The sequence below is a fragment of the Diadema antillarum genome, unplaced genomic scaffold (genome assembly GCF_040938485.1).
Source record: "Diadema antillarum isolate AM-2024a unplaced genomic scaffold, OU_Dant_1.0 scf00000094, whole genome shotgun sequence".
Classification (NCBI taxonomy): domain Eukaryota; kingdom Metazoa; phylum Echinodermata; class Echinoidea; order Diadematoida; family Diadematidae; genus Diadema; species Diadema antillarum.
This window is the reverse complement of record NW_027270983.1, coordinates 2,691,166-2,703,686: the sequence shown is the minus strand read 5'-3', so window position 1 is coordinate 2,703,686 and position 12,521 is coordinate 2,691,166. Positions and strand designations below refer to the sequence as shown.

General features: G+C 39.1%; 1 protein-coding gene across 3 annotated transcripts in view; it reads left to right on the top strand.

Moving 5' to 3' along the window:
* The window catches only part of LOC139718459 (nuclear hormone receptor family member nhr-91-like), a 137,909-nt gene that overhangs the window by 110,950 nt on the left and 14,438 nt on the right, over positions 1 to 12,521 (top strand). For all 3 annotated transcript variants that reach the window (XM_071629931.1, XM_071629932.1, XM_071629933.1), the window contains one exon: positions 12,393 to 12,445. In XM_071629931.1, the coding sequence (XP_071486032.1) occupies positions 12,393 to 12,445 (53 nt within the window). The remainder of the gene's footprint in view (positions 1 to 12,392; positions 12,446 to 12,521) is intronic.

Sequence of the window (12,521 nt, the reverse complement as noted above, 5' to 3'; positions counted from 1 at the left end):
CATATGTGCACTCTGTGGTCAGTGCCTGGCTGAAAAAAGCTAATGTTAGTAGATAATGGAGTCATCTATCTTGTATGTGCCACGCTAGTAATATCGTGACAGATAATAGAATGATGCTCTCGAGAATACAAAGTGCCATGCTATCATGTGCATTCCAAGGCAGAATGGCTAGTTGCTCATCAGAAAAGAGTTAGTGGCCATCCCCGCTTTATGTCTGCACTTTTGACATTTCTTTTCTGGTGCTGTACTTTTTCAAGGAAAATGTTTCCCCCGAGAAGATACCTCCCAAATATCATGTATCTCTCCGTCCCTTCCTTCATCATCGGCCTTAGTTGAAATTCGAATGAGATATCAGATAAGCGAACTGCTGCAATCAGGGACTGGTTATCAGCCGTCCTGGTGTGTACTTTGAATGTTGCGGAATTATCTCGCCCGGCAGCCTTGCACTTTTTGTGCGCGCAGTGATAAGGATGCGGGCCAGCGCGGGCTTCGCCAGAAAATGTTCTGATTGAGATTGGGTGTTTCCTTGGAAGCTTGGAATCTTTCTGTCATTGTTGAATAAGAACTCTGTATAGTGTTTGTTTCCAGAGCCTTTCGGCTAGACACTCTAACACAATCAGTCTGAGAATGTAAAGAGAGACGTACCGCTGTATATGACAGACTCTTTATCTATTTTTGTAATTTCTTGATTCCTCTCTTACTTGTAGCAGCAACGGGGATTGGGGAAAGAGACAATAGTATGTCTTATGATCCCTCAGTAAGCTCCCATTCTTTCCCATCATACGTTGAACAATAAGTAGATCAAGTTCAAACTGCCATTGCCATATATCAACATTCACATAACACCAAAATTCAGTAAGATCACTGGCCTACTTGAATTTTTAAGCTTTTATGGAGGCAGGCATACTTTCAGATGAAAGTCAGTAGAGAGGAACACACAATATACGATGTATTGCCATTTGAGAAAAATGCAGGTACTGAGAGGTTGTGTGAAAGGAAATGGTGCAAGAAAAAATGGGAATGGAACAAATTGACTCAGTCTGATGCAGGGAGTTAGAAACCAATCATGCCAAGAAAGAGTGACTGGGAAAATTATGCAGTCTAAAGTTAAAGATGTCGTGCGAAATGCCAAATATGCCTAAAATGTCACCGCAAAACTCTGAGCACCTTGCAAGTGCAATTTTTCTATCAAAATGTAGCATGAAATTTTGAGTGTTGAGTTACAATTGAGATTGCCCAATGTGTGAAGAAAGCTGAGGATTCTAAGTGGTCCCATTAGTTCTTTTTATACAGATTTCTCTCAATGGCTGTGCACAAACTTTGTAGGCTTTGTAGTCTTAACTAATTGCTTACATTCATAGTGGTAGCTGCCCACTACCTACAACCAGGGAGGTGGGAGCCAATTGCACATTGTGATGATTAAAACTCACGATATCTCTCAAATGGCATGACATCACAATATGGCATAGCATAGAATGAAACATCAAACATCTATAAGAGAGAATGGGCATGGATTTTAGAGGTTGTGAAATAGACGAGTGTAAGTCGATATTCACTTCACAACATCTAGGCCCCTATATATAATACCCTTTAGCTTTTATGTCATAGATCATATGACATTGTTCTCATGCAAAAAGTCATTAAAGCCTTTGCCCATCCCAAATCACTAACCCCCCCCCCCCAAAAAAAAAAAAATGATGATAATAATAATAAGAATAATAACAATAAATACATGTAAATAAATGAATGAATGAATAAATGAAATAAAATAGAATAAGATAAAATAAAATAAAATGATATAATAAAATGAAATAAAATAAAATGATATAATAAAATGAAATAAAATAAAATGAAATAAAAAATAATAATAATAATGACAGCAAGAAACGATCAAGCAAACAATGAACATAAAAAAAAACAAGCAGGGAAACCGGACAATTTAAAAGAGATAAGATCAAGTTATTTCTCAACTAGCAGCAGGAAGTATGAGAGTCACTTCCAGCGATAGGGCCGCATCCAATTCCCAGAATGCCTCTGACGGGGAAACTGCCATGCTCTCCACAAGGCTCTCTGACCTGTGATGAGGATGTACCTGTGAAATGAGTTGAGGCCGATTTGAAGAATAGAAGCAGTTTTGGTCTTTAACAGCACAACATAAAATATCCATACATCACCACGCACCTTTCATTCCTGTTTAAATAAAGGCAGGGGGAATAATATTACCCATAACATTTGTCGGTAACGAGTCGGGGGAATGCGTACTTTTTTCAAAAAATGAAATATTGTGAAATTCTCTTTATATCCTATACTATAATACTCGAAGTTGTTGTTGTTGTCGCGGCCTTATGTATTTCCTGTTTTATTTCGGCGTTGCTGGTTTCTCTATCTCCTCCCGAGCCGTCGGCTCCGGGCAGTTGCGACCGGTGCCATCGGCCGCAGGAGAGTATCCTACATCGAATGGCGTGGGTTTCGTCCCCTCTCCGCCTCCGTGTCGACGTCGAGGACGAAAAAGAAAAATTAATTAGCTACATGCATAATGCATTTTTGTGCGTGACGAAAGAGCCGAGCGTTTCAATATTCACGTAACCTGCGCTGGCCTCCTGCTTTCTCGATCTTCCATCTTTTAGCTTGCAGAGACACTGGGGGGATACTAAAGATGATGGTGCAGCGAAATCTCTGACATCTTCCGGCGGACGCGCACGCACACACACAATGTACCTCGCAGAACTCTATACACACTCTACACTGTGTGTATATAGTTCTGTGATGTACCTTTGCCTCCGCCTGTTACGTGTACTGAATGTATTGACGATGGTTTCACGAATCTGTGTGTGCGTGACATGGACTACAAGGGCATTTACGTACAGTTCGCCATTATTGGCGTCCCCAAATGAAAACAACGAACGTTGGTTATGTAATTGTATTTTGCACAACTGCAGAATACTATATGCAGCTCAGGTACGTCATTTAGTTTGCTCACCGTTTGCTCTCAAGTCCGGTGTCATTGTACGCAGACTGTTTAGGACGCGGCTAAATATATTTGCCGATCGTACCCTTACATATCAGATTACACGCGCAGCTGTGTCCATTCGTTTACTGCAGAGCTGCTGTAATCATACATATTCATAAGATGAGCGGACGTAGAGGAAAACCTCGCTTTGCCGACCGCCTATTTTTAAAATTGCAAATGGAAATAGAATGTGTGGTTCCATGGTCTATCAAACCAAGTTTTGGTGACAAAAAAAGAGGGAGCAAATGAAGACGAATGCAGTGATGTATATATTCTTCTTTCTTCCATAACTATTAACATGGGAAAAATATTAAAGAAAAAAAATACGAGGTCGTGAGAACCTACTCCCACGGGTGCCTATTAAACCTGATGACTATGATCTCCCCCTCCCCAAATAATAACAATGATGATGATAATAATAATAATAATAATAATGATAAGGATAATGATAATAATGATATAATAATAACAATAATAGGAGCAATAATTGTAGGCCTAATATTAATTATGATAATGTACAATCTGAAGCAGATGTAGTTCTATATTGATATGATATATCAAGCCAAGTTTTGGTGATTAAAAACAACAAGGAGGGAGCAAAATTATGAAGACGAAAATATCTTATTTTTCTCTCATAACGTGGGGAAAAGAAACATGAAAAAAAAAACACAAAACAAACCGAGGCCTTGAGACCAGCCGTGGATTCCCGCGGGTGCCCGCGTGGATCGATGCAAGAGCAGGGGGTAATCAAAGTCATAGTGTTAATATCTTCCCGTTTCAACGGGAACAACCTGTGGGCAGAACTTTCGGGGAATCTCATTTGCGTTTTTGGTAATTTTTCCCTGAATGTTTTTGTTTTTTTGCCCTGCGGAGATGGAAATGTGTGTGTGCGTGAGGGGGGGGGGGGGGGGGGAGGGGTGAGGGGCAACAAGACAACTGTTGGACTTCAACGGGTGCAAATAACCCCTCGAAACTCAAGTTTTATGATAAAAGCAAGTAGTGGCGGGAATGATCCCTACCAATGGACCGGATCGCCTGGCATATACTACAAAAATGTATTATAAAATTTCTGGGAAGGGTGGTCATTTAGAAGACAGCACAATTAACGAAAGAATGAGAAGACTTTTCTTTTTATTTCTTCAATAAAAATGTGCAAAATCGTATTATGAGAAAAAAAAAATAAAACCCCCAGACCTTACCATGCCAAAGGTCCCCAACAATGTCCGGAGAACAAAGTTACACTTCCTACTACTTATCATGGCCAAGTTATGGAAGATTTACTCTCAGTAATGAATAGTCTCCAGTTTAGTGTTATAATCTTTCCACATGATTTTTTTATTGAGGTCATATTTTCCCCTCCAATTTTCTTTTTCAATGCAGCTATTGTATGATCACTTTAACAAAATACTGTCAGGCATTACTTTTCTTTTTTACACTGAACATATACCAATCCCTTTCTTCTGGGCCTTTTTTTTTTTTAGTGTGTCTGCTGTGACATTTTTTTAGTGTGTCTGCTGTGACATTTTCAAGAGGATTAGGTGAACCTTTTTAGGTCTTGAAAGCATTGTGAGTTTTAGGCCTATCCACTGTATCCTTTGACAAACTGAAACCACTTTGACAAACTGAAACCACATTGACAAGAGTTATGTGTCCCTTTAATCATCTTCCTTGTCTGCCTGACCTTGGCATGGTCCACAGCAGCTGCACAGAAGCTTGCTGGCGGTCAGCCAAGGCCTCACTGGTCCAGACTGACCACTTGAAGGGATATTCACCAGCAAGGACCTTGTAGTTTTAATTCAGACCCTGTGCTTGTACCATTTGCCATCTCTGGCAAGTGGATGTCTGTGTTTGTTCAGCTCACCTCCCCGGTTTGTTTCTGTTTCTGTGTCTGTGTGTGCTTTTAGCTGACAGTCTGCCTGTCCCTAAAACTGAATGTCTGTCTGTCTGTCTGGCTGTCTGTTGGTGTGTCTCCTGTCATTCCTTCTATTTGTCTGTCACTGTCCTGTCTATATGCTTGTCATCTTTCCAGGAATGGAATAGGTTCTGAAGAATGACACAAGGAAGTGGAGTAAGGTAACTGAGCAAACCAATCCGCAGTTATCACTCTTGACTTGTGGCATTTCCATCTGTCAGACCTATCTCGACTATTGAAGATATCGGCGCCAAGCGAAGAACATAAGTCTTAATCTCTGCATGCGATTAGACGTAATATGTAGCAAACAGGTGAAGGACAGAATCAGTCTATCAGTTAGGGTCTTGCAGATAGCCATGAAATTGTTAGATTTATGCAACAATGGATATGGAACAGCCGACAATGTAAATGTGATAGCAGTGACAATCAGAGTAGATTGTATTGGTCAGCAGTTTTTGGTATGGCGTGGTTTAAAGATCATTTGGAATATGACATGAAATGTAGCCAAACAAAAACACAAACAAACACACACACACATTCTGAATGGTTGAACAGGAAGGACATCATCATATGTGATATAGAAATCTCCTTACAATCAGCAGTCCTTTTCTGTTGTAGTTTTGAGCCTTCCGCACAGTGATTTGCAACTTTTTGACTTAAGTAGGAGTATCTAAATGTTCTGATTTTGATCCCAATGTATGAGTTACATGGTGTCACAGTGTATGCTGTGTGGCATGGAAAGTTCTTTGGACAATACTTGCCCCACTGTAGGATAATTCAGAAAAGAAAGAAGTGGACAGATCTCAATCAAACGGATGTGTCCCTACTTATGTAGATACGGTCTGCTTGACTGCAAGACTGCAAGACGATGATGTGGCAAGCATGGTCAGTCAGCCTGGTCAGTTCTTCAGGTCACTGGCCAGGCCCACACCAAGGACACTAGTCACGGTCCACCACTTCAGCCACCCCACCCCACCCTCCCTGGTCACAACTGAGCAGTACAGCTATGTATAACCAAGGAGGTACTAGTATCCTTGGTATAACCTTGATGAGTGGAGGATGATGGGGAGGGGGGGGGGGGGGGGGGGGGGGGGGTTAGAGAGAGAATTGAATAGGAGAATAGGAAGGTTTTTGTTGAGGTTTTCATGGAATTTTTTGAGGCTTTACTGGCAGGAACAGATATTCCAGGGAGGCACCTCCCTGGATATTCTTTTTTTTTTTTTTGTAAAGAAGCGCTTGACACTGACCTCATGAATAACTTTGGCATTAGTTTTATCGTTCCAGGAATTTGCCTTCCCTCTCTTTCTTTGTCTTCTCTCTCTCTCTCTCTCTCTCTCTGTCTCTTTCATGTTTATTAAACACGTTGTTCTTTTCTGTGAAAGAAGGTTGTAATCATTTCATTTGTGATGATTCAGGGAATTTATTTGTACAAGTGTAGGTGGGACTCTTTGACATATCAAGGTTTGATCCTGTCTTTATGAAGAAATGCTACACAATTTATTGAGATTATTTCATTTGGCGGAGGAGAGAGAAATGTTTCTTCTATAGGTCTTTTCTTGTTCATATGAATTTGTTTGGGCTGCAGATTCTTCAGAAGCTTTTAGATTGCTAAGTTTGTGATGGACTCTTACATTGACAACACATGAAAAAAAAAAAATTAATGCTATTTTTTCTCCCTCAAATTGGCAGTTGCATGTAGATATCTGTGTTTTTTCCCCCAATTTAATAACTTTCATCCTTTCAATCTCATCCCTCACAAATATAAGAGGTATGAAATGAAATTCAGAGATCCCAACCAATGTAATGATGACAAAATGATAAGCTAATTTCCCCCAGGGCTTATGGGCTGTAATCTCAGTCCAGTACACAGTTGCCATGGAGACCCCAAAAAAGTAATTAAGCTTTGTGAAGGAGTTGACACCAGTTTACATTCATGTAATTTCTGTGAAGATTCTTTTTCCACCATAGTAGGGGGAAATCAACATTATCACACAATTTTCAGCCATGTTTATCATTCACATTTTTTATGCCTCCTCTCAGGTAGACCTTCATAATTCTTACACTAATTGCATTTAAAAAAAGCAATTAGCACTTTCCTGAAATACAGTTGTTACACCTTCAGTTGAACAGATGTCAAATTTAGAACTACATAGGGCCTAATTGTATTTCATCCACAACACTTTCATGTTTGAAGTAGTGATCCTCGTTATAATTCTTTTAAATTCTACCTCCCTGAATCCTGGAAACCTAGTTTGTGAAATAGGAACCTGAATAGCGACAGAGAGACAGAACCATTCCTTTCTTGGGGGAAAGTTCGTTTGCAGCTGCCCTCTGTCTGAAAGCAGACCCTTTTCAACAATCTTTGGATGCAAGTGCTGTGGCCATCCTATATTGTGCCAGATTTTTCAAATGAAAGAATTTATAATGGCCTGTGCTCCATTAGGTAGTTTGGAGAGAGATCTTAAGTTATTTTCCATGCCACTGGCATAATTGAGAAAACAAAAACAAAAGTTCTAAAAATTCACGGAAAGATGTGTCCAAGGAATGAACTTACTCCTTAATCCAGGTTTCCATCCATCACTTGTCACTTCCCAAAAAGTTTGAGTGTCCAATTGCGTGGAGTCCTGAGGTATTTGCGTCTCGTGTGGACGATCATGTGATTATTTCGTATTCTGCCCCATTCTTCTCTCATAAGTTCAGGATGCAAAAGAAAAAAAATAATAATAGTAATGATAAGTAAATAAATGAAATATAAGAACAAAATAACCAAAAGAGTAATGCCCTCATTGTTTGCAAAGAATTGTCACAGGTTCCCTCGTGAGGAGAAAAATTGATCATTTCTGATGAAAGCAATCAGAGAGAGTGTGTTCATTTTTAGTGAAGAAACATCTGTAGTATTCCCATGAATGCATGGACATGTTAGGTAAATTGGCTTCAATCTGGAAGAGCCAGTTGTGCCCATAATTCAAACTAGCAATCAACCAAGCAGCAAGCATCGTGTCTCCTTCAGGAATCTGTGACCAAACTTCATCACCAACTTTCTCTTCTGTGGTGTGTCATCAACACATCACTAAGCAAATGGAAATGCCAACTCTTTTTTGTTTGCTGTTGTTATTGTTGTTGCTTCAATTCTTGCTATGCTTGTTGAGATACATGCATGTTCAAGATTTTGTGCCTTCTGCCAAATGATTATAAAAAGTGAAACCTAAGTTTGTGTCTGCACTTTTTTCAAAGTAAAGTACTCTGCTTCACAGCCTCATGAAGTGATAGGAAGACTGTAGAAGACTTCAGTCGACAATATGTAGCCATACAATGTAGCTATGTATTCTTTTTAATTCCAAGGAATGATGTTTTCACTTCATCCTCTTGCCATTGCCATGGTGACAAGTTGTCATCTGTTTGGTAGTATCCTCCAAGTCCTTGAAATTGAATTCCTGAAATATTTAGATCAAGAATACTTTGATGGAATACATACGTGAGCCAGTTTGTCTCACTGTAGTGCCACAATCTTGAACAATATTTGTCTATGCAAACCACAGTATCTAATTTTAGTCCCCACAAACTGTTCGAAGAGTTTACTTTCTCTCTTCACCTGAAGCATGACTTGTTTTTCATTGAATTGCCACAGAATGAAAAGTACAGAAAACTTTCATTGCATGTACAAATTGTATAATTGACATGGTAATGGATTGGTAGCCAACCCATACTTTCCCTTCCCCCTCCCTGACTTTGTGATCATATAAAAAAAAAAAGTGTATTGGCCATCCTAAATCTGTATTTTACCTTGGAAAACTCATTTTTGAAAGTATGAGCATGTGTTCATTGCAAGTGATGTGTAGGCCTAGACGATTATATAGATTGCTGGGCAATACTAGTAGTGAAAATGACAAAATGTTGGAAACAAACTTTCGCCTCAGAGTACATTTTCTATTCGAGATAGATAGATAGATAGATTGATAGATAGAGAGACATAGATAGATATATATATATATATATAGATAGATAGATAGATTTATAGACATGTAGATAGATAGATAGATAGATAGAGAGAGAGATAGATAGATGAAGAGATAGATTGAGAGATAGATTCAGATAGATAGAGAGAGAGAGAGACAGATAGATAGAAGAGAGAGAGGTAAGATGGATGGTTCTAGTAGGCCTACTTCTATGTGCAAGATCTAAGTAAAGAGCTAGCTCTTTGATCTAAGAAAGTTATTCCATCACATGTTGTTGCTGTGTCACACACACACTCACACACACACACACACACACACACACACACACACACACACACACAATTAAACGATGTTGTTGCTTGTGTCTCATAAAAAAAAACAAGAATTAAATTATATCAGTATGTATTGAACATATTGATCTGCTGGTTTTGACCCAGTAGATTTTTTTTTTTCTTTGGTGTGATAATGCAGGGCATCAGAAATGTCCCATGAACATCCCAGAGTTCTCTATGGAAGAGAAGCTTCTATTTATTCTTTGCCCAAAGCTATGCTGTGAGCTGCCTATAATTTAGGCCTAATCCTACTAATCTAAGCTGTAGACTTTGAACATTTCAGTTTCCATGGTAGTTCTATTGTTTATTAGAACCCATTTTCTGACCGAAACTTGGTCCAGATGAATGGCTCTTTTTTTTTTTTCCTCTCTGGTTTATTATAGAGACTGTACATAACAACTGCACACTGCACTTGCTGGAGAGGAACGTTTGGTTGAAAAGAGGGAAATAATAGGAAGTGGTTTGTCTAAATGAGCATTAGTTTTGCATTTATTGTTAGTTTTGTTTTCCAGAATGAATTGGATGCAGTGCTAAGGTATTTCTACTTCGTTTGATATACAGTATGAGACTACTGCTCTCTGGATCTGTTTCACAAACAAGATGACCGTATTTGATTCAACTCCAGGGCAATGCTAAAAAGAAAAAAACAACAACAATTTTGATATTTGATGGTTGGTGGTGTCCCCGGGGTACCTTTTTTTTTCCCTGTCCCCTGCCCTCTGGAATGGAAGAGTCCGTCTGGATGTTACATAATGTTCCTACCTCATGAAGGCCAGCCGTCATCCCCTCCAGCAAATTCCACTTTGGCTTTGGTACTGCGCTCTGTGGTCAGTAGTAGGAAGGGCACATTTGACGTCAGTGCAATGGTGGGGTGGGGTGAGGTGGGGAGGGGGGGGGGGAATCCTCTCCCAGTTCCCTAGTCGGACTGACAGTCATATTATTGCTTGGCTACTTTCTCATCTTCCCCCCCCCCCCCCCATCTCTTTATCTCTCTCTCTTTGCCTCTGCTTTTTTTTTTTCTCTCTCTCTCTTTTGTTTTTTAGTAGTGGCCTATTTTTTGTCTGTCTTTTCTTTGTGCATTCCTTTTGCAATCTTTAGGCCTCTCTCTAACCTTATCTCCACTTTTTTTTTCATGCACTACAATTTTATGTATCCCTTCTCCTCCCCCCCCCCCCCAATTTAAGCAAGCTTGTAGTGATTCCACAGATAGTGTTTATCCTTTTCAGAGCATCAAAAAGATGATAACCAGAAAGTGAAGACCTGATAAGACTACTCTAGGTCTTAATGGCTCTTAAAGGACAAGTTCACCTTCATAAACATAAGGATTGAGAGAATGTAGCAATATTAGTAGAACACATCAGTGAAAGTTTGAGGAAAATCAGACAATCCGTTCAAAAGTTATGAATTTTTGAAGTTTTTGTGCAGTAACCGCTGGATGAGTAAGACTACTGCAGTGTATGTATAACTTAGATGTCACATGCGTACAACAATATAAGGAAAATATAAAGAGAATTTCACAAATCCCATCTTTTGAAAGAAGTACACATTCCCCTGTCTCGTTACCGACAAATGTTATGGGTAATATTATTCCCCCCGCCTTTAGAAAGAGGCAAGTCAAGTGCTTTTTTTATTATGCGAAAAAAGTGAAAATATGTGGAATTTTCTTTTACATTTTCTTTATACTGTTGTACGCATATGACTCACAAGCTGTAGTAGTCTCCTCATCCAGCGGTTCCAACACAAAAATTTTAAAAATTCATAACTTTTGCATCGATTGTCCAATTTTCCTCAAACTTTCACTGATGTGTTCTACTATTATTGTTGCATTCTCTCAATCCTTATGTTTATGAAGGTGAACTTGTCCTTTAAATGGACTGTACAGTACTGGTTGTGGTGGATATTCATGTTTTTTACCTTCCAAGTGAGATAGCTATAATAAGAAACCTCTTATGAAATATAAAACAGCATGTGATTTCAAGAAGGATTCAACGTTTATTTGATGAAAATTGGTTTTCAAATGGCGGAGATATCCAAAAAAAGTGAAAATAATAAAAGACTACAGGCCCCTTTTTAATTAGGATCTCTTTGTTTCAACTTGTTTTTGGATATCTCAGCCATTTCAGAACCGATTTTCATCAAATAAACGTGGAATCCTTCTTAGCATTACATGCTCTTTCATATTTCATAAGAGGTTTCTCATTATCTCACTGAAGAATGTTCAAAACATGAAGAATCCCCACCTCAACCAGTACTGTACAGTCCATTTAAGACCCCAATTGTACGTAGGGACTTGAAATTTATTTCATTTTTTTTTTCTCAAGATAGTGTAAGGATTACTTGTGTCAAAATCCTTGGGATTTGCTCTATTTCTGTATCGTTTTCTATTTCTTGAAAGAAAGGGGGAAACAGCATTTCGAAGCTCTGTTTGTCCCTATATAGGCTACTGTAGCATCCCTCTGAGCTATATCAGAAGTTTAGTGTTGATTTCCTACTCACTTGTCACTAACCCTATAGGGCCTATTAGCTTTAAATAGATGATTTTCCAATCATAGAGTCATTAGGTAAATATGTCTATCATTTAGTGTTTGGTTGTTGTTTTTTTAAGATTTCTCTATTTCCCACTGATTATTTCACATCTGCCATGGACCAAAATTTTTCTCAAGTTGGAATCATTAATCCAGGGAAAAGCAAAGTCAAAATGAAGCAAGATGTGAGTTTGAAAGCAAAACTATAGGCCTATAGCACAGCTTTATAGTATTGAGACTGCTGAGGTCTGTGTTTTCTGTATGGCTCAAGTACAACGTAGATAAAGACCTCTTCATCCGAGAATTACTTCTACATATCGATGTTGCTTTGCAACTATGGCTGCTTATCTGATCACAGCCTGACCAGTTGAGTTATGATCAGCAAACAATGTTTTGTTGTTGTTGTTGTTCACTACTACTCGAGTCTTGACCCAAGTTCATTATGTAACCATTGCTGTGTTTCATTGTTAGGCATTGAGGATTCAAGATTGAAGCAGTACTCATAGAGATTCGTTCTTGTGCCTTGCCATGGATCCACCCCCACCATTTTAAAGATATACTAGCCCAACAAGAGATGCACTGAATACATATGATGATGATGCATAGATATATGCATTACTTCACTGACCATTTTTCTCTTTTCATCTCCCTCTGCAGCTGTTCGAGAAGATCGAATGCCGGGCGGACGGAACACGGGACTGTCTTATAAGGTACGTAGAGGGGGCAGCAAGTGCCCTGCTGCAGCAAAGTGTGTCGCCACGCTGCCGGGCTCATCGAAAAGTCTGT